The 22,500-nt window shown below is 42.1% G+C and overlaps 1 protein-coding gene across 7 annotated transcripts in view; it reads left to right on the top strand.

The window, feature by feature from the left end:
• Positions 1–22,500, top strand: part of ldb2a (LIM domain binding 2a) — a 99,821-nt gene that overhangs the window by 43,286 nt on the left and 34,035 nt on the right. For all 7 annotated transcript variants that reach the window (XM_037077897.1, XM_037077899.1, XM_037077898.1 and 4 more), the window contains exon 3: positions 18,471–18,643. In XM_037077897.1, coding sequence (XP_036933792.1) covers positions 18,471–18,643 — 173 coding nt within the window. The remainder of the gene's footprint in view (positions 1–18,470; positions 18,644–22,500) is intronic.

A 22,500-nucleotide genomic window follows, 5' to 3' on the forward strand; every position in this document is an offset into this window, starting at 1 on the left:
TAGCCTTTGACCTCTGAACCCCACAATGTGTCATAACAACAACAACAACAATGGCGGACAGCATGCTCGTGTTCGTGCAGCAGATGATTTTGAGCCTTTCAGGGTTACTAAAAATATTCTGCTCCTCTGCCACTACGCTGAGCGAAAAAGGATTATTGTCTTCTTCTTGTTGTGTTCAGTTTCTCCTTCTACTGTCTGTTTGTTTACAGTGCACAAGCTTTATAAGCATGCTCCGTCTCTTCTTCTCCATTTTGGTAAATTTCAAGAGCCACCTATAGGCTGGAATATGAACTTAACAATGGATCCATTTGGACACAGATATTCTTGAAACGATGCCGATTTCATTACATGTGGACATGGTCTCAGTAGCTCCCATGTGTTTCTTACCTTAAATTTGACCGTGAAATGAGACAATAGCTACTTATTCTGAATCCACTCAGCAGGAGGGGCTTCTCAGAGTGCGTTTTAAAGACCACATCACCTTTAGTGGCCTGAAATCAAACTTCAGTTCTCACAAGCAGACAAAACACAGGAGATGTCAACAGCGGTCTCTTAGTTTAGCATGTACGTCCGGTCCATTTGGTTCTGCTGATAGAAAATATAATCTGGTCAACATTAAATCCAAACGTTTCATTTATTGATGCAGAATAAGAAGCTTGTTTAGGTGGTTTATGTGTGGTGCCCTGTTTTAATGTTTTAGCCTATAGTTGCATCACAGTGGGTAGAGAGTATTAATTTTAAAAAGTATAAAACCAGTGACTCCTTCAGATTGGACCTATAATCATCATCATCCCCCCTCAGGGGAGCTGCTGAGAGTCAGGCAGGTATCACTTCCTGTTTGAGATCAGAGCTCGATTATCAGAGGCCAAACAGCGCAAAGCGATGCTCATTACCATTGATTCTGGCTCACCAGGAGTCTGAGTCACACTCAGACTGTGTGTGTGTGTGTGTGTGTGTGTGTTAATTCACTCTATGAGGATCTTGTGATCAAGTGTTTGGCGTCTTATTAACCACTCAACGTCATGCAGTGTTGGACGATACTCCACTTTTGTCCTTCACCGTCTGTGTGACGGGAGTTCGACTCACCGTCTGATGCGTCTCAGCGCTGAGTTCTGGTATTTTCCTCGGCAGTGTTTCGGTCCACTGTTTGTTTGTTGTGGCGATGGAGGTGTGTCTTTGTCTCTTCCTCCTCTGCGTGTTGTGTCCTCCCTGCGGAGCTGCGCCCTGGGGGTCGGTGTGGCTGGAGGGGGGTGGCCCCTGTTGAATTATGGATGGAGGTGAAGAGGGGATGAGGGCTGGCCTCGGGGGGACCTACCCCCCTCCATCCCAAACACTTCCGACTCTCCCCTCACCCCTCCCCCATCCTCTCCCTCCTGCTCCCCTCTCTGCCCAAACAGTCACCATCCACGCGTGGCGTGAGGTTGGATGAGGGTGACTGGAGATGTGTCTCTCTCTCTTTCTGTCTTTCTGCTTTGCTGTTTTTTTTCTCTCGTTACACTTTCGTCCTTATCTCTCTCTTCCTCTCCTTCCCAGATTTCTGCTGGGAAAGTCAGAATGAGAGAGGTCCGTTCAGCCGGAACTGGTCTGCAGATGTTGAGAAAACGAGACAAAGACATACAGTATCTTGATTTTCTTCCTCTGTAAATTACCAGCAGGATTTGGCTGAAAACACTTTTCTTGGCTTTTATTTGATTATTTCTTCATTTCAAAACCTGGAAAATGTACTATGAGGAGGTTTGGTTAATAAATATAAGGTTTATAAATACTAAAAAAATGCTCTATGAACTCAAACACTCCAAATGTTTAGTTTAGCTGTGAGAGACATGCTGTCCATGCTGGAAGTGGCCACTGTGGCACTGAAGTCACATAATAACGTATGTGACATTTTGCAGCATTGTGCACAGAGAAGATTGTGTCCTGAATGTCTCCACCTCAGCCCTGCGCCTGGTCGCTGTTATAAGACTGCAGGGAGGGACGGCTGGTCCACCTCGTTACAGCTGTGTGGCATTTCTCAGTGAAGTCACACAGTGTTACTGTACTGCTCAGACAGTAAACTCAACATGAAGGCAATCTGTCCAACAGCACATACATACATAAATATCTGTATTACAAGTATCGAGACAGTTGAATGTCAGTCGTCTTTCTGCTTTCTTACTCTTCACGTCCCGAACATCAACTCTGTCTCATAAAATTGAGGTTTGTATGCTAATTTGCAGAAATATTCTTAATGGATATTTTTTTGCGATGTGGCATAATGTTCCTTCTGAAAGGACTGTGTGTGTCCACCAGCAACATATATCAGTTTTTTTTTTCTACTCCATTCACAATAAATCATGATTACAGCTTCACAGTTACATGCAGGCACTTAAAGGACCTGTCAGCTCTGAAACACCTGCTTTTATTCCTGCCATGATTTAATAAGTAGAAGATGAGTCATCGACATCAGAAAAATTAATAATATCAGATCCAATAATCAGTCAGGCCGATAATCTGTTGACCCAGTGTTTTCTTGCCAGAAAATTACTTTTGATAGTGAACAGATAATTTAAGACTTTTCTCCGGGACGATTAAGAGTCTGATGAGCAGCCGTCAGCATGTTTCCTCAGGTAGCACCGACCGCTCTCTGACTCAGCTGCACTGATGTCCTCTGTGTCCAATAAAATCACTTTTCTTTAAAAACATGTCACCTTGAGGTTTTGGGGAATTGTGATGGACATTTTTTCACCATTTGCGAACAATTTATTGTCCAATTACTCAAGAAAAAAGAAAACAGAAAATGAATTGATAATGAAAATAATCATTAGTGAAGTAATATTTCAGCAGGAGAACTTTAGTTTTATTGTGTATAACTCTGATCATGACTGAATGTGAAGACTTGACAGGAGCTTTGACCTGTATTGAGTCTTAGCAACACACAGCCATGATAAAAACATGTGTGACTAAGGATTTGGACATTCGACATGATGGAAATGTGCTGTTTAAGAACGAGGAAACTTCTGCCGGCGTTCCATCATGTAAGATCCTTTAAGTTGTTGTCTTTGGTCAGGCTCTAATCCACTGTGGTGCCTTTGAGTTGATGTAATGTTGATGGTGTTTAAACTGAACCTCAGCTCATTGCTGCTGTGTGATATCACTACATAAGAACATAAATGCCACTGATTAATTTCTTTTTTATATACGAGCAATCATTGGTATGATTATACGGTTATGTTTGAATTCTTGGCTGGAGTGGAGCAGCTCTGATAACAGCAGCACAGTATTAAACTCGGGCTCCTGTCTTTGCCACCCGGCAGCTTTCCTTTCTGAAATGTAATTTTGAACTACGTGAACGCCGGTCTCCTCCGTCTGAAATGTAGCCGCGTCTTAATGATGTGCTTTGGCTCGTGAGTTTGGACAATTGTGCAAAAGGGGTTTTAATGAAATCTATTATCGTTGTGTGTTGCAGGGCAGTGGGGGAGTGTTTACCTCACACAACAGAAAACAGCAGCCCCCAAAATGACAGGAAATACAGAGAGAGGGCGAGAGAGAGAGAGATTGAATTAAAGTTTTATGACTGATGAATATTTCATGTTCTGGGCAGTGATTCCCACATTCTGGTGTGTGTTGGAGTGTGTGTGTGTGTGTGCGCACGTGTGTGCGCGTGCGTGTGTGTGCATGTGTGTGTGCGCATGCATGTGTGTGCATGTGTGTGTGCGCATGCATGTGTGTGTGTATGTTTGTGTGTGTGTGTGTGTGTGTGAGTGTGTGTGTGTGCAGGCTGCTGGTGTGTTTATGTGTTATTATTGTGTGTAACCCTTCCTCCAGTGTTGCAGGACGCTACAGTTCCAGTCACTGTGTGCAGTGTGTGTGTTGTTGTTGTGAATATGGAAACTGGCAGATTTCAGGCTGAAAGTAAAACTTACGCTCCAGATGTTCCGTCAGAGAGCTGGTGGGTGCAGGAATGGTTCCCTCTCTTCTGTCCAGGATCAGACGTCTCTCTGGTGGAACCTTAAAAGTGTGGAACTCTTTCCGCAGCTCACAGTGACTCTAACTAACTGTGTTTCATTGGTTTTGAAACTATGACAGTAAACATGTATTCTATTCTAAAAGATAACGAGTGTCTTCGTCCTGGAAGTCATGGCACCATGCAACACTAAATGAATGTATCGAACACAATCAAGCAGATCAAGTGTGAAGCTGTTTCGATCGAGGATGAATCATGTGGAGTATAATCTGGTGTCTCTTGTTACAATAAACGTTTCATCTTTGAGTTTTGGTCTGTGAATCTGTCAGAACCACAAACTGAAAGATGTAACTGAAGGTTTGAGGAACCTGTGGAGAGTTTTTTCCCGTCTGTTTTTTTTGTTTGTGTAGTTTTTGAAGTCAGAATAGGTGAAAATATCAGTAATTCACAAATGAAGCAACAACAATGATGAGACTGTTTCCATGCTGCGATCGTTGTGTTTCTGTTGTTTGGTTCATTACGATGGAGAACAGGGATTGTAGTAAACAGGAGATTTGCTGTGTTTGTGTTTGTTTCTAAAAAATATTTCCTCCGAGCTTAATGTTGCCTTCATGGTCCTCAGTTGCTAACAGCATTGGAAACTTACCATCCAACACACGAGCAGGTCCTGATGAGTCCACATGGTCTCTGAGAGCGAGACCTCCTTTAACTCAGCGTAACCTTCAGTCAGGTTGGAGTAGACTGTTGATCTTTTACAGTGACGTAAAACATTTGGCACAAAATGAAAAGTCTTTGTCAAAGTTCATACCCGAACTGATCCTTTAGTGATCGTTAGCATGTTGTCGGCCTTTTCTGTCTCCTCTCTTCTCGTGTCCTCTGTGAAGCTCTTTGTGACAATCCTGTTTGTCAGAGGCTTGACAAACAGTTAACTTAATCAGTTTGCCGATGATCTAATACCCCTCCCCGCTGACCCGGTAATGGTGGCTCATGATGGGTATTTAGATAAAGATATGAGTCAATGAAGACAGACATTTGTTTGCCAAGTAGTGTAGGCTCTGCTCAACCATCGATTAAACCCACGGATCAATATGTCAGCTCGTTTCTCATCCATGCATCTCTCCTCTCCCCGATCATCAACAGTAGCTCACAGCAAGGAGCAATAATTGATTTTGATAGTATTTTTAGCTTAGCTTATTGATCACAATATATTCTGTAGGTCCAAGTGAACACTGGTCTTCACACACGTCACAGGCTGAAAAAATGAATCGATGTGACCCATCGGAGTCTGTTGATCCACTCCGTTTTACAGGTTCCATAATCTGTTTGCTTTAGCCTAACCTGATGGATCCGTTACGAGGTGGAGGAGGTTACAGAAACCATTCAGACACTGGAAAGTCAGAGATTATCCTCAAGAGAGAGACTAAATCCCCACTCTGTTATTTTAACCACTTGGGACTTGAATCACTCGGCCAGAGAGCTGAATGTCTTAAAATGTAAAGATGAAGATCAGAAGTGTTAGAATGGAGACAGTCCGCTGGGAGAACGTGTGTCAGTCCTCATGTTGGCTGCTGACACGAACCCCAACCGCCTGTTTGTATCTGCTCTTTATTTAGCCTGATGCGATGCGATGTGACATAAAACATACAGCACATCATTATAGTGAAAAGATAACATCACAACAAGAGACGACGTCAACGTAGGACTGCGTTTGTTCCCTGCAGATACAGGAGTGTTATCTTATCAAGCCTGCTGCAACTAACAGTTCATTTAATCTGGTGATCATTTCATTGATTCATTTGTAATTGTTTGGTTGAAGAAATGGAAGAAAATGTGGAAAATCAGTGTTTTCCGAAGTCCAAGATGTGGTCCTGAAATATAAGATATTAATAATTGTTTTGTTTTGAGTAAGATCATCTCATCAGATTCAACAGTGTTTATTCTGAGAAATGTTAAATATCTGATGTGACGATGGGTCAGACCATCATCTGGTCTGTCCATGTTCTGTAGCTACTCAGTGACTGAAACCTTGATACTGAATTTGGAGGCTTGTGCTGTTGAGTCTTTAACATTTTGAGTGCTTCATGTTCGAGACATTTTTGAGCTTCTTACAAAGTTAAATGCTGAAGTCAAGTCAGTTTTATTTGCATCACCTAAAATTAAAAGTTAAAGGGCACATGCTGTAAATAGCACGCTGTTGTTGTGTTGACATTAAACACTCCGACAAGATTTAAATGTTTAAATTGAGGAAATAAAATCTGGATCTGATGTTAGTGAGGACTAATGCAGGAGGCCACACAGTGAAGCTCCCTCCCTCCCTGTAAATGTTCGTTCCCCCGACTTTCCACTAAACCTCTAAGAAAATTGAACCCCCAACCTGTGAGTGCCTTGCTCGATCTCTTGAGCTCCACCTGGCCATCAAAGTGAGCCTGCGATGGTCTGATGAATATTTGCAGGATGCAGACATTATGGATCATGAACATTTCTGCTTGCTCTCCCCCTTCTCATTTCCATCCTTTTCTCTTCTGCACTGCGGAGAGCTGCGTTTGCTGCATAATCGCCCACTGAGTATCTCCCGACTTTTTTTTTTCTCCCCCCGCGTTTTAATTTGACTGTACCAGCGTGCAGTTTAGTCATCAACTAGCCGGACAGGTTGGAACGAACAGTGCTGACAAGTCTGGGCGTTCTTGATTTGACTAGTCTCATTCCTTATTGAGATAATGCCATTGAGAAAAAAACAAACGACGGCACCTTTTTCTTGCAGAAATGATTAATAGCACCAAATTGGACACAAATGAAGGTACTTTTCAAAGGATAGAAGTAGCTTTAATCTGTGGCTCACACAATGATTACCCCTCAACACAGAAGACTGTCTATATTTTACAGATATTGGATGATGAACTTTAAGTAATGACTTCCCGGTAATGACTTTCTTTTAGAGTGGAACTCCTCTTGTGTTTGCTGCCACGTGCAGAGCGTTTTGTGTCAGCCTGCCACGCTCTCTTCTACAGCTGTGACTATTTCCTCCAGTCATGGTTCCAGCGTCTTACTCTCAACTTCAGGAAAAATGGGATTGATGCTCAGTGATTGATGCATGACACTCTGGAGCTGCAGAACTATACTGCATTTGCTCTTTCCTGACTCATATGTAGACCTTCAGCTGCTGGTTCGAAGCTCATGTCTGCCCTCAGTGCATACAGCAGGTGAGCTGGTGGGGATGAAGTGCCTTGGATGAGATTTTTCATCAGTAATATGGATTTAATGTATTAGAACAAGTACAACAGTCTGGTATGTTCAGAAAATCACTTCACTGTGATAAAACCTTTAAACCAGGACAAGACAACACTGATGTCATAATCTGAGACAATACATAGATTCATATCATTAATATATCGATATGTTGCCCAGCCCTGAGGAATGTAATATACAGTGTAAATAAACAAGTTAATTCAAGGAAAAAACAAAAACAATACTTTCAGATGCATCACATCATTCACAGGTGCTGCTTCAACAACAAACGTTCCATTAAAATCTTTACAAATATTAATGAACGGTTTGTTTCCTCAGGAGAGAAGGAAGAGGCGACGACACTGTTCACTTCTTCCCTCACACCTCTCTGCATGTTTACATGAATTTACTTTTGTTCCTGTGGGTGGGCGTGAATATTGTTTACCTAGCTGCCTCCGTACTCCCTCTGTGCATCATTACTGCACATGTACTGTATATGCTGTGTGTGTGTGTGTGTGTGTGTGTGTGTGTGTGTGTGTGTGTGTGTGTGTGTGTGTGTGTGTGTGTGTGTGTGTGTGTGTGTGTGTGTGTGTGTGTGATGGTGTCAGAATGGACAACAGGAGAACAACACTCCTGAGCACCACAAACGTCAATTGACACACAGATAAGAAACACAAGCAGAGGCAGCATCACACAAAGCATGTCGTATGTATAGGATACACACACACACACACTCTCTCACACACACACATACAGTACACACACACATAAGATTCCTTCACACATGCGTGTAATGTTAAGTAGAACACAAACTGCCCTCGAGTCCTTCGTGATGTTCTTACACACATACAGAGACTCGAGCTGGCTTCAGGTTCAGTGTTACACTCAAATCATTCAATGCATTTTATTTTGAAAATCATCAGAAGAAGAAATCTTTAGATTCTTTGTCTTGATCAATCATTATTCTGTAGATTGATTTCATACCATAAGTCATATATATCTGATCTGTACACAGATGTACATCTGTACTGTTCCTTTGGCACGTCTACTGCACATCTAGCTGATCAAGTTTAATTTTGTTAAGCAAAGTTCTTGTGTGACTGTTTCTGTTGGGAGGTTGGACTCACACTGTTGAATAACCCAGGGTGACAGAGTGATAGATAAGCATGTAATGCCACTGTTTGTGTCGTACTGGGCTCCACGCTGTCACCGGTCGCAGCCGGCGCCGGAAATTTAGCCTGTTATTTTTTAAACATCGCCATTTTTTTAAAATTGTAAGTTGATTACACTAAAATAACTCAACGTCTGTGTAACCAGAGTGTGATCCATCTTATCTCTGTGTAGCTCAGCCGCTCACAAACTATTAAAATAAATCAGTCCCTGTTTCACTGGCTGATGAACTGGTGAGCTGTACTTTATATTAACACAGTGAGCACATGCACCTGTACTCCTCCTGTCTGCCAGACTGCTTAACAACATGATTTTGCTTTGTTAGGAAAGAAGCGATATTAGATTGACTGTGTGTCATGAGTAGGAGTGAATGTGCTCGAGGCTGAACGCCACAGACGGGCAGGGAAGTCGACAGTATTGAGAGACGGACTGGCGCAGTGACGGATTTGGTCTTCTGAATGGATTTGTTGAGAAAATGATAGAATAAAGTTTCCTGAGCTTATCTCATACATGAGCACACACACACACACACACACACACACACATCTGCACACAGGGTGGTTGTTGGTCTGATGTGTGGGTGTGCGCATGTGTTCATATGACCGTTAACTATTTGCATGTGGTTGAGTGTCTTTCTGAACACAGTGTGTGTGTCAGTGTGTATTTACCAGCCAGCACCGACCCGTCTTTCTTCTGACGCCCTGCTCTCGCTTCAGAGCAGAAAAATTCGCTCTTGCCGTCTCGCTGGCTGTCGTTGCTGGCAGGAGTCCTGGGGACCGACGGGGGGAAACGATCCCAACAAAGTGGCATGAATTAATGTGACTAATTAACACCACGTTAATTATTTGTAAATTGCATGTTTGGGTACACGTTACTTGAGAGGCATATGCTGCTTGTTGTGTTCACCCAAACAAGTGCCAGCTAATCTGTATCTCTGGAGTGCCCCGCGTTTGAAGACGGGCCAATCAGCACGATGCAGGGAGAAGAAAACGTCAAAAAGAGAGACGGAGAGAGAAAAGAAGAGAAAATAAGATTGCCAACAAGTATTTTTCATCTCGTCTGGACTCCATGCACGTTTTTTGGTCATTCTTTGTCTGAAGTGTGTTTGTCTTTGGCGCTGTTGGTGAGTGTGTAATCTGCTGCCTATTAAAAGATAAATGATAGCGGTTTCGACGCGGGGCTGCAACATGAGGCTGATGAGGCTGCTTCTCTCAGGCACTGTGGTGAATGATGGTGTCACTGTGGAGTTCTCCTTCTGTCTGCACTGGTACATCTTCACTGTTCACTTCATTTGACTGTTCTCGTGTTAAGACTTTCATGTGGAGTTGAAACTTTCTTCTCCCACTGGTTATGTAAGTGTGAAAGTTTTTCTTCGGATGCGTCCTCACTGAAACTTCACTTAGTTGGTTGAAAGCAGAGCTGCAATGATTAGTTGACTGATCAGTTTTTTGATTAGCAGAAAAATAATTGATTAATTATTATTTTTCATGGTGGTAAAATGCAGTTTTTAGCCTTTTAAATATGTAAACATCACCATGTAAAACTGATTCTTTGGTCTTTAGACTGTCAACACAGGATCATTAAATATTTCATCTTGAACTTAAAGAAATTGACATTTTATCGACTAAATGATTAATTGATCACTTGTGAAAATCCTGGGCAAATGAATAGATAATGTAAATAATCATTAGTTGCTGTCAGAATAAAATTATTCAACATCTAAAAAGCTTTTCAGTTCCAGCATCTCAAATGCTTTTCTCTGGTTTAAATTGTTTCGGAGCTGAATACCAAGCCGGAAATTTACATTAACGACTATTTTTGGGCTATAAGGAAATTATAGCTGATACAGATGAGCCAAATAACTTTCATTTACTTTACAAGTGAAGCATCTATATGGCCCAGCACAGTTGGTGGTGAGATGCACTTTAAGTTGCTCGTAGATACTTCAGTAAAATATAAGAAGAAGAAGAAGAAGAAGAAGAAGAAGAAGAAGAAGAGGAAGAAGAGTTAAACCTGCTGCACTTACATAGTGACTTGTTTGTTTACTCCACCTCGGCCCTTCTGACACTCGGGTGTGTTTAAATGACATGCTATCAGCTTCTTAATTGAAATACAAAAGTGTGAAATTATCGGTTATCTTGTTGTATCAGACATGAGAAGCAGGTAACTGTGCATCTCAGTCATCTTTGATTATTCTTAGACTGAATGCTGGATGACGCAGACGGTCTGTACACATCACGCTGGACTGTTGTCAGGCTGCATCTAACACTTAATTTCATTTAAGTCGAATAATTATTTTTTATCTGTTAATTTCTAAAGGCTGTAGATGGACAGTTAACAAGAGAGAACTAGTGGAAGATGTTAAAACAAAGTGTAAACCTGCTGTTTGAAGCCTTCAGTTTGGCATTACAGCCATGTAGGTTTGTTGAAGCCAGAAGTGACCATATTTGGAAGAGAGGGCGGGGCTTGGGAGGATATTCTGATTGGGTCTGGCTGAGATTTCAAGGACACGCAGTGGTAGAGAGAGTGTCAATCACAAGGAAGCCACGCCCCAAAGCTGCTTCATCGCCTGCTTTACTGTGATCATTTTTAAAATGTACCGTTGTGACCGTGAGATTTCTTGGTGTGGTCGTTTTCTCATGAGCTCACACACAATCAGACGTGTTTCTTAAATCAGAGTTGTTGCTGACTGGAAAGCTCCGTCCCTGTATTCTACAGTCAGTGATTAAAGCATGTACCTGACATGTCGCTGGTTTAATCATCGTCACGTCCTTTACAGATGCCCTTGGGCAGAACAACAAGGTCTGCTCACTTAAAGAACTCACAGAAAGTGTCTGCCTACAATGTAAATACTGAGCGAGGCAGCCGAGAAAACATTTGAAGAGCAAAGACAAGACTACTGCGCTTGAAATGATCCAAAACTTGCCAGCATGGCTGCCATTACATGCTTATCTATCACTCTGTCACCCTGGGTTATGCACACTGGGTTTTATTAGGACAGTTTTGGTTGAGAAGACACAACCAGAACTCCTGCACGGCTTGGTGAGGTGGGCAAGAAGCAGCTCTGCGTATCACCTGAGCATCCCCCCTCCTTTCTCCTGTCTCCCCCTCTCTCTCTCTGGCTGTCTCACCCTCCCATGCTGTCTCTCCCTCCCATTACCCCTCAGTGAGCCTTCTCTCCCTCATTGACAAGCCCTTATGTTTTCATCTTCCCTCCCTCTCTCTCTCTGTTTCTCTCTCTCTTTCATCCCTCGCTCATTTTTTCTGTCCCAATCCCTCTACCCCCCCCTCCACCACCACCACATACCTCCTCCTCCTCCTCCCCCTCCTCCCCCTCCTCCCCCTCTACCCTCCTTTCCTCCCCCTCGTCTCCTCAGAGCTCCTCCGCATTAGCAGTCAGCTCCACTCCTAGATGTACTTTGTTTTTCAACCGTGGTGGAGGCTGAGCGAGGGAGGGAGGGAGGGAGGGAGATACAGAGAGGAGAGAGAGGAGAGAGAAAGGGAGAGAGAGGAGAGAGGAGAGAGAGGAGAGAGAAAGGGAGAGAGAGGAGAGAGAAAGGGAGAGAGAGGAGAGAGGAGAGAGAGGAGAGAGAGAGAGAGAAAGGGAGAGAGGGGAGAGAGAAAGGGAGAGAGAGGAGAGAGGAGAGAGAGAGAGAGAAAGGGAGAGAGAGGAGAGAGGAGAGAGAGAGAGAAAGGGAGAGAGAGGAGAGAGAGAGGAGAGAGAGGAGAGAGAGAGGGAGAGAGAGCATCATTTACACAGTCCTCCACACCGAGCGGACGCTGCAGCTCGCCCTCCTCCTCCCTCCTCCCTCCTCCCTCCTCCCTCCTCCGTCCTCCCTCCTCCCTCCTCCCTCCTCCTCCTCCCTCCCTCCCTCAGCCACTGCTCACGATGCCAAACATTTTATGTGTTATTTAGTCATGCCTGACTTTATCGAATTTGAAAAACATGCCAGTCACGGGTGCACCCCCCTCTCCCTGTTGCCTCCCCCCTTCCATATCCCCCACACCCTCACCCAACATCATCCTCATCTCTCCCTCCCTCTCTCTCACTTCAGACTCTACCATCCAGGTCTGACCTCAGGAGCCTCTCGAGCCACTGTCTTTGGGGACATTTCACTTCTAAATGAAGTTTTATTCCCAGGCTTCTCCCCCCCTCCGCCCCCCTCCTCCTCCTCTTCCTCCTCCACTCACATACCTCCTCCTGACCACCCACCCACCCTGGGGGAAGGGGAGAGCGAGCATAATTCTAGCCAACACAGTGTTGACTCTAAGATGGATTATTTCTGCTTGAAATCAGAGGCCATGTGCTGCTGGATAATGTGGCCGTCCCCATTTTTTTCCCCGCAGTGTTCTAATGATGGAGATTTGACGGGCAGCAAAACGTAGCGGAACAGAGAGACTTGTTCCACCCGGCGAGGAACGAGAGGCTAAAGGAAATCCCAACGTGCTCGCCTTCATAATCCCAAAGTCAGGATTTATGGTTGTTTTGTTTTTGCAGTTATTTAATAGTGCGGCGAGGCTCAATGAGTAGACCGGGTCACTGAAACTTAGTGGATTAGAGGGTTCATTCCAGCTTGAACCAATGATGTTAAAAAGAAAAGAAAACAAAGAAAAAAGCCGGTGATGAAGAGTCGCTAACAGGGTTCCTCAACCATTTGTACCTGGCGGACTGGCGCCCTGTCAAATGAGCTCAAGCACTCATTCATCGACACCTCATTATCCAAATGTGTTTGTTGAACTGATTTTAAACTGGATGTAATTTAACACTTTTAATTGTATAAAAATGGATACAGACACCCTGGAACAGCAGATGTTTTGGCTCTCTCTATGCTTTTTACCAGGAGGCTCGCTCAGATTTGCATTTGCAGCGCAGCTCTCTGACCTTTCATTTATTCATTTTAAGATACTTTAAGCCGACTTGATCTGACATGTCAGACATCAGAGGCCAAAAAAGGAAAAGTAATTAATCAATTAATCATTCAATCAGCCAGTCATTCAACAATCATCAGTCTGTAACACGTCAAAAATTTTAATAAACTGCTCTGCAAATTTTTTCCAAACTGCTTCTTCTGTGCAAACCAGCGGTCCAAACCCAGACTGTTCATCTGCTGTCAGAAATGAAAAGGAGAGCAGCGATTCCTGTAAGAAGCTGGAAGTTTGAAATATGACTGAAATGATTATCCCAGTAGTAATTATGTGTTTAATAGATGCATAATTCCATATCAACTGACAAATCATGTCTAATTGTTGCAGCCTGATTTGATTGAAACTCAGATCCAGTATGAAGTTTGATGTCGCACAGGTCGACATGATGTCAGCAGACCGTCACGGTGGAAAGAGACCTGACGAGCAGGCGGGCTGTTGTAACTAAACAATGGGACCAATATCAGCCTCAACACATCCTGTTCATCCCTCTGAACACACACATGTGGAATTATTGTTGTTTTTGTACCATAATATATTTTTCAGTTATTTTTGAAATGAGCCAGGCTCCTCCAGGTTACATGGTGGTAGCTGCAGTAGAGCTCCCGTGAGTACCTCTGGCTTGGAATCACGGATTTAGGCATTTTTCAGAGTGACATTAAACCTACATAAAAAAACCACAGCACCCATTTATTTTAATGAGGCTGTTGCGATGACGCAGAGGGATGCCAGCACAGAGGCCACACAGCAGGAGGAACACAGGGTGGCCCAGCTGAAGCCAGGCTCAAACACACTGAACTGAAGCTGAGACTCAACATTCAACCACCTCTTACCTTAAACACAGGGCTGTCCGTTACTGTCCGACCCGTATGTATCCTGTAGTTGTCAGAATCAGCATCAGATTCAGTAATTCTTTAATGTCCCACTTATAGGGAAATGTGTGTCACAGCAGCCAGAATATTAAAAAAGATAATAACAATAGCAAAAAAAATCAACAATATAAATAAAAAGATAAGAAATAGAATCTAATAAAGGTGTATATACATATATACATATAGACGTGATCTTGTGCAAACAATGATCTGTATATACAGGGAACACTGGGACACTGCAACACTATCAGTGTGTTGCTCAGGTGTCTTGTGATCACATGAGAGACGAGTTACAAGATTGCATAAAAAAGAAAAAGATGGCATCTACATGTTTAAAAGAGGAGACATTAGAAGTTAGCAGCCAGTGCTACAAATATCAGATGAGTACCAAACAGTTGCTTGTTCGGATCCCCTTTGCATCTGAGTGAATGTGTAGGACTTTGCCCTCCAGTAACTGCTCACGCTGCCCTTGAGCAAGTCAAGTTGCTGAGGTGGAACGGCCCGGTGATGTTTGGATGAAGCCTGTGGTCGCAGTGCAGCTCTCAGCCGTGTCTGTGTGCAGGAGTGTGAAGCAGAGCTGTGCTGAAAATGAGTATCTGTGTTCAGCAGAGACCCTATAGCTGGAAAATAAAGGCGAGGGAAAGAAACAGGCTCTTTAAGGAGGAATGTGCTGCTCAGATGTGGTGTTGTAGATGGTATGGGTTGTTCTGCAAATTGCGTGTGCACAGCTGCTCAACAAGTAACAGAAACTGCAATATCGAGCTCTGCAGTTTTCAGAAGAGGCTGCAATTTCTGTCCCAAGTGAAAGCTGTTTGACGCAGCTGCTCTCTGTTGCTGCTGTGCAGAATCCCTGATTTACATATTAAGTTGTACATTGAAGAGTATCTCGCTTTATATTCTGAGTAACTCCTGTGCATTAACATCTCATTTTATACTTTCACCTCACATTATTTTGAAATAAAGCTGCGCCCACACTGCTAAATATCCATCTCAACGAGTCGTGTAATGAAGTATTCACTACAGCCACACTCTTCTGTGAGGCTGAAACAATTACAAGATTATTTGCTGGTCCATCCACCGAAAAATGGTCATTTTTTATAGTTCGATCATGTTGTTTCGGTTCGTATTTTCAGCAGAACACCACAGAATTTAGTTGTTCCAGCACCTCAAATATGACATTTTGATTTCTCAATCTTCTTTGACAGCAGATTTATATCTTTGTGGTTTGTGACTGATCGGAGGGCAGAACTCAACATTTGAACAAGTAACCTTAGACTCTGGGACAGACCAACATGATTTTTTTTTTTTTACACATTTTCTGATATTCAAAGATTAAAATACTCCACGGATGAATTGACACTAAAACAAGTCTTCAGTTGCAGTCTTACCTTTCTTTAAAAAGATCTTGTGATATTTTGTGTTCTGGTTTCATGGCTGGTTGTGTTAAGTTGATTTATGTTAATATCCCAGAGCTGTAATGACAGATAGAGCTCAATATATGAAGGAGCTGGACCTCCTTCTCTCTGGTCTGGTGGATAGAAGATGTCTGTAGCAGGATTCAGGTTCTTAGTGGGGTGGTCGGGGGATTTTCACCGGTGTTACAGAAGAAGAGGAGCTCTGAGACAAAAGCAGCCTGAAGCTGCACAGCTGAGGTTCAGTGTGATGTGTGGCTGCTAAAGACACTGGCTGGTTTTGTTTGGTTTTGTTAAAAATGCTTTCAAACCCTTAATGAGGAGCTCCTGTGTGAAATTACATTTTAATTCTTGCCTAATTAGTAACAGTAGGCTTTCATCAAGATAAACTTCTACCATATAAGTTCAGAATAGGAAGAAAAGGCGTTTCAGGACTTGTTTTTATGGTATAAAATAAGTATTCAGGAATCTTGCATGCCATCAGAGTGCATCCATAATGTAATGGGAAGTGTAAGCCTCTCTCTCTGTGTATCATCCATTCTTCTCCTTGAAGCCAGCTAACACAGAGGAGATGGAAACCAGACGAAGCCTGAGGGCTGTAAAACACCGAACACGCTCTGCCTCCCTGACTCCTCCTACAGTTTTCATCATGCAGCCTGTTCATTGTCTCTTTAGGCTTCTGCAGAAAGTTTGCACTGCAAGAGTTGTCCATCTTAATAATTCAGTTTAATACTAAACTTAGTCATAGAATCATATTATTCTGAAAAATATGAGAAGATTCTCTCCCTTCTCCTGCACGGCCTCGCTCATATGTGCAATATTCAAAAGAGAGTGGATAATATGAGGCGTCATCTTGTAACAAGTGGCCTCAGAGGTCCAAATTCATGATTTTGTCAGTTGTTTCGAGAAACCCTTTAATCTCCTGATGTGCTGGAAAGAGTTGAATGTAGCTCTCTGCACCCGGAGATTTATTTGACACCTGTATCAGCGGAAAATCAGACTCAATAGAGGAATAAATGGTTTGAGTATTTCTTGGATGGCGAACAGGTTTCCTGAAGGCTGCCCAGTGTACGCTGGTCAACAGGTTTAAGACAATCCAATAGTTCCACTGCGTTCAGGATCCTGATTCATGAACTGACCACAAATCAGCAGGAGAGTTCCTGATTCAGATTCCTCATCATCATCACTACAGCACTGCCAGAAATATTATACATGATGTGTGTGGGATTATTGTTATGCACTTGTTGTTTATTCCCATTAGAGGGCTTTTCAGCTTTTAATTAGACGGGATAAGGGAGGAATATGAATGAACAGTTTTTGTACATAAATTAGGGATTTAGTAGATATTGTTAAAGACAACCTACAGGGTGTTCTGCCGGGTGAGAGAACGAATTCTAAACAAGCCGCTGTAATGAGTTCAGGAGTTAAAGTCAAATCAATAGACAGCCCACTGAACAATCTTTCTCCTGTTCATAGAATGATTTTTAAGACAGAGAAGGGGTCAGGTAGGAGAAGCAGAACATCTTTGCTCTCAAATATTTAATCAATTTCATTCATTTGAACATCTGATCGGTCTTCCTTCCTCCAAGGAGAATCTGACGGCCAACAACACTGTTTGTCTTGATTAATGAATCTACAGCAGATGTCCTTATCAAGACGTTTCTCTGCTATCATGCTTTTCTGAGCACATAAACTGGATATCAGTTTATTCATCTTGGACTGTGTTCTTTAAATCTTCTATGTTTATTATCTTGAATTTGATGTGGTAGTTTACGTGCTTGATGAACGTCCAGTATATGATACGATATCTGTCATCGACAGTCACACAGCTCGTGTAGCTTCACCAAAAACTAGAATGATTATAACTGTCAGTAACGTCTGTAGAGGTGAAGTGGAAGTGTTGGGTGGAGTTGAGTACCGAACCTCAACACGCTGTGTTCACTGCACAGAATACTGGATGTCATGACCCGCTACATGCTCCTCTTTAGTTATTCTTCATCAGTTTTCAGGTTCTGTATGGCTGATTTAATTTACACAATGATTAACAATTGCTCGGAAGAAATTTGTAAAGAAATTTGGCTTCTTTTGTCCAATAAAAAGGATTTTTGTAGAACATGCTCATGCTCTTGACATTAAAGGAATAGTCTGACTTCTGTTTTTAACTGAACTTAGAGCAGAAGGTTGAAAACAGACTCATGTTTGTGAGTTAAGTTCAGGTTCAAGGTCTTTTATTGTGATGTGCACAACAATTACAGTGAAACTCTTCACTCAGTCAAGTGGAACAAAATTTAATCAGAATCAGAGACATAAAACCTGGGCATTAAAAAATAAAATGATCAGAAAAGTAAAATATAATATTGGTAAGTAACAGAAAGATGGTGTGTTTTATGGATCATTATGTAGTAAATAAATCAATACACTGAGATGTTAAGAGGTTGGTAACAGCTAGTAAGCAGGTGGAGCCTCTGCAGTAGAAGTTAGTCATAGTATTTTGATTATTATTGACTATTAAGTTAACTCAGTGATTTACAAACTGACACTGATATAAAATCAATCATTTGTAGTTTAAGAACTGAGACTCTTAGGCTAGTTCTGTCCACATCTCCAGTATTTATTCCAAGCTAAACTAAACATCTCTGCTAACTTCACACTATACACACCTTAAATCATGATGGGAGCGTGTAGTTAAACACAGTGATGCCATCAGTGGCCTTAAGATCGTACAGTAACTTCTGCAGTATTAGTGATAACAGACTAATACTCCTGCTTCCATCATCACTGCAGTCTGTCAGTGATTCTGAGTTAGTGTCAGTGTGTAAAACTGTCACCTCCTTCTCACTTTTCTAACTCTCTGTCTCTGAATCCTTTCACGTCTGGTCTCCTTCTATATTTAGCAGCACTGTCCTCTCCTCTGTCTCCCTGCAGCGATCGGCCGGACGTTGATCCCCCGTTATTTCAGCACGGTGTTCGAGGGAGGGGTCACCGAGCTCCACTACATCCTCAAACACTCCAAGGAGTCCTTCCACAACTCCTGCATCACCCTGGACTGTGATCAGTGCACCATGGTCACCCAGCACGGGAAGCCAATGTTTACAAAGGTAACACCTGACCCGCTGAGCTTCTCCCACCATGAATAATTGATCAAAAGCTATGATAATGGACCGGTCGAGGTGTTTAACCGGTTAAAGATCAAATCCATTTAACCCCTTTGATTCTTTTCTTTCCTCCGCGGATCTCCGTGTCATCGAGTCACGACTGGTGGCCTTCCTGTCAGAGAGGGAATGTTTTTATGTCTGCATGAACTATAACGTGTTATCATTTGTTTACGTTTAAATCCCTGATTTCTGAAGGACATCTGACACTAAATACATTTCTTTTATTGGTTGAAACGTAATTTCCATGTTTTATTTTGTACAGACCAGTGGCAGCCAAAAACAACACAAGCAATAAACTCCCGTGTTTGTAGTTATGATCTATTGTACATGTTTAATTTCCAAAAAGATGAAAATGAAAAATGCAAGATAAGAAAAACCAGATGGATAAAAATCTAGTTTCCAACCAGTCAGCATGCAGAAAAACATGCCAAAATAAAAAGAAGAAGAAGATGAAAGCTGGACGCAGAGCTGACAGAGGAAGTTTCTGTGCGTCTCATTCAGGCCGTCGCACCGACACATCGTAAACTTAATTCTGAAAATACTTAACATATAACAGCCACCGTTTGGACAAGTAAATCATATGTACTTCATTAAAGTATACGACAGAAGTTATATTCCACAGAAAACACAATAATTCTTTAGACTTGACTTGACTTGAACTGGTCGCTGTGATTAATCCAAAATCTGAAGTTATTTCTTGTAAAAGATGCAATTAAATATCAAAACCGCAATTAAAAATAAATTGCAGATATGTTTATATTTACATATATGAAGATACTGTTTACTATGGGTTGACCAATTATTCCAACTATTTAAATATTATTGCTGATAAAACAAATGAATTTAAAATGTGCTGCTTGGCTGTGATGCAGCATGTGATCTGTAAAGTAACTGGTCACTTAATAAAGCTGTAATGGAGTAAAAAATACAGAATGTGGTCGAGTGAAACTGGTTGTCAGGACTTTTACATCCCGTCACTGTGCCTGTGACTGTTTATTACAGTCACACATTAAACTAGCTCAGTTTAAAGTGTCGCAGCCAGTGAGGACGTCACACTCGGCCTCTCTACCCTCGGTTCTTTTCAGCACTTTGACCTTTACCTTGACCCCAGAATTCGCTGGCATTTCATATGTTCAAGATGTCGACAGATTCTTACCCTGATGTACTCTGGAGGAAATGCGAGGCGGACATGAATAAGGTCTTTGTAGAATACGGTGCAGTGTAAGTGAGGTACAGACGGGAGAAGCAAGAAACGCAGAGGAAACACAAATTGCACAGGTGAGATAATCCAAACCTGACACAGAGGTCTGCTGAAAGCTGAGCTCATCTGCTTTTGTCTTTGGGGAGAGAATCCCCCCGTGAGCCCGAGTGAATATCTGCTTCACCACCGCCTGATCCAGATGGCTAGCTGACTCTTAGCGGTCTTCTGCTGACTGTCTAAATGAATCTGAGGCCAGATACCTTGTCAGCGCCGAGCAGGCGAGCTGAAGGGATTCCATGTTCCCTGTACCATGAACTCTGAGCTACAGCACCAGGCCGGATTGTTCTGACATTAAACAGCTAGACGCCCTCTTGTTTTCAGGACTTGACAGTGTGCACTCACTCTGTGTGTGTGTGTGTGTGTGTGTGTGTGTGTGTGTGTGTGTGTGTGTGTGTGTGTGTGTGGTGTGCAGACTCTGAAATTAACTTTTTGACTGACCTGCCACAGGCTGTGAGACTTAAAAGTGAATTAAAAAAACATCACTGCAAAATACTCTCCATTTTAGCAAGTCATTTAGTCTGTTACTGAAATCTGAAATCTTGTTTTCAGAAGAGAAATGCACAAACGGGCCGGTGGGTGGAGAACATTTCACTGTTTGTAATACAATCAGCTGTCATTGTTGTTTCTCAGGCCCTCTGCCTTAGTGTCAATAGAAATCCCTTTTTTCCAGTCTGGTTTCCAAATTCTGAATCTCTTGTTGAGCAAATTCTTCAGCACGGCAAAACCAAATCAGGAAGAAACGAAGGATTATTTTGGCTGAATTAGAATTTATTTTGGAAATAAGTCAGCTGGAATCAATATCGATATTTAAGAGCATAAAAAAGTCTTATTATGGCAGTTACTAAAATACTTATAAATTACTCATTATCGCTATCTGTATCTGTAGTCGGTGTGGGTGGGGCTTACACCAAGTGTGGGCGGGGCCAACTCATCCTGAAGTTGATAAAACAACAATGATCCCAAGAGTCAGAGTTCTGTTCACACAACAAGTCTCTCTAGAAGTCTTTCTTGAGTCTCTTGAGTCTTTAAATGTTACTCAGCTTGCCCATAAGGATCTGACTTCATTACTGATGTCCACACATTTACCTTTGTACCGGTACTGGTACTGGTACTGGTTCTGGTTCTGGTGCTGGTGCTGGTGCTGGTGCTGGTGCTGGTGCTGGTTCCAGTCAAGCACTCCAATCCCAAAACAAAGCTTCTTTCAAAGTGTCCTGTAAATTTAGTTATTATATGTAAAGAATACTTACAGTTTTTAAGATGCCCTCAAAACTATCTGTAACATAAATTCTTCCTATAGCCATATTTTATCTGTGTACAATAAACTGATACAGATTTCAACACAACAAGCTCGATATCGACTTATATATTTACTGGGCCAATTTATCACTGCGTTCTACTTCACACTTACTTCTGTACAACTCTATTTGTACAAATACACATTAATATTAATGTGTTAATGAATTTCTCTATCAATCACTGTGTTGCTTTGTTAGCTGTTAGCTGAGCTTGTACTGGATTAGTTCTCCCCACAGGATCCTTGAGAGCTTTTAAAATAATAATAATAATAATAATAATAATAATAATAATAATAATAATAATAATAATAATAATAATAATAATAAATGAAGCCATGTAATCATTTTCTTCCTGCCCAGAATGTTTCTGATTTAATTACTCTGTGATGTGATTTTGGTTTTTGGATATTTGTGTGAGTGAACAGGGTCTCAACACGTTTCCACGGGTCCTTAAGAGACTTAAAACATCTGAAGTCCAGTAATCTGAATTTTATTCTCTAAGATGTTTTTAAATATTCAAGTATGGTTCTGATAGGTCTTAAAAGTTTGTAATATGAAATTAATGTTATTTTTATAACGTTGCTGTAACTTCTTAAAGTCTTAAATTAAGCCTGTATGAACAACCAGCTGCATCACTCGTCCTCACTGTTCACATTTTCATATGAATTCTTGTTGTTTTCATCATTTCCACATGATAAAGTTTGCAGCAGGGCCTTCAGTCAGATGTGAGGCATTGTTTCCGATGTGGCGGCTGTTTGCCTCAGTGTGACTGTACGTGTGGATCTTTACATGCGTGACTGGCGGCGTGAGTTCCTGAGCTGGCCTCGCTGTTCTGTACTTTTAGAGGGAAGATGGTTGTGTGTGTGCGCCGGGTGCTGGACATGTGTGGATGAGTGTTGAGGGGATATGGAGGCTCTTTGTGCAGTCGTATCAGTAAATGAGTATGAAACATTCCCAATAACACTCACAGGAAATGTCCTTTATGTTGCCGTTGTTTGGTTTTTGTAAACAAGCCTCCCTAAAAGGGGAAAAAACATAATATATTACGAGTGTCCGATATTAACCGTACAGAGCAGAAACAGAACGTCCCCGGCCCGGTCAACAAAAAGCTAAATTTGACGCTCGCAGCGCTGCTCTCTTTTCATCTTCACCTAAATTGGATGAGAAGAATTAATTCATTAGAAAAAAAAAAAGAATTCCAATAACTGAGCGTGTTCTCCCTCAGCTCCCAGCAGCAGCAGCGA

This window comes from Acanthopagrus latus, chromosome 18 (genome assembly GCF_904848185.1).
Source record: "Acanthopagrus latus isolate v.2019 chromosome 18, fAcaLat1.1, whole genome shotgun sequence".
Taxonomy (NCBI): Eukaryota; Metazoa; Chordata; class Actinopteri; order Spariformes; family Sparidae; genus Acanthopagrus; species Acanthopagrus latus.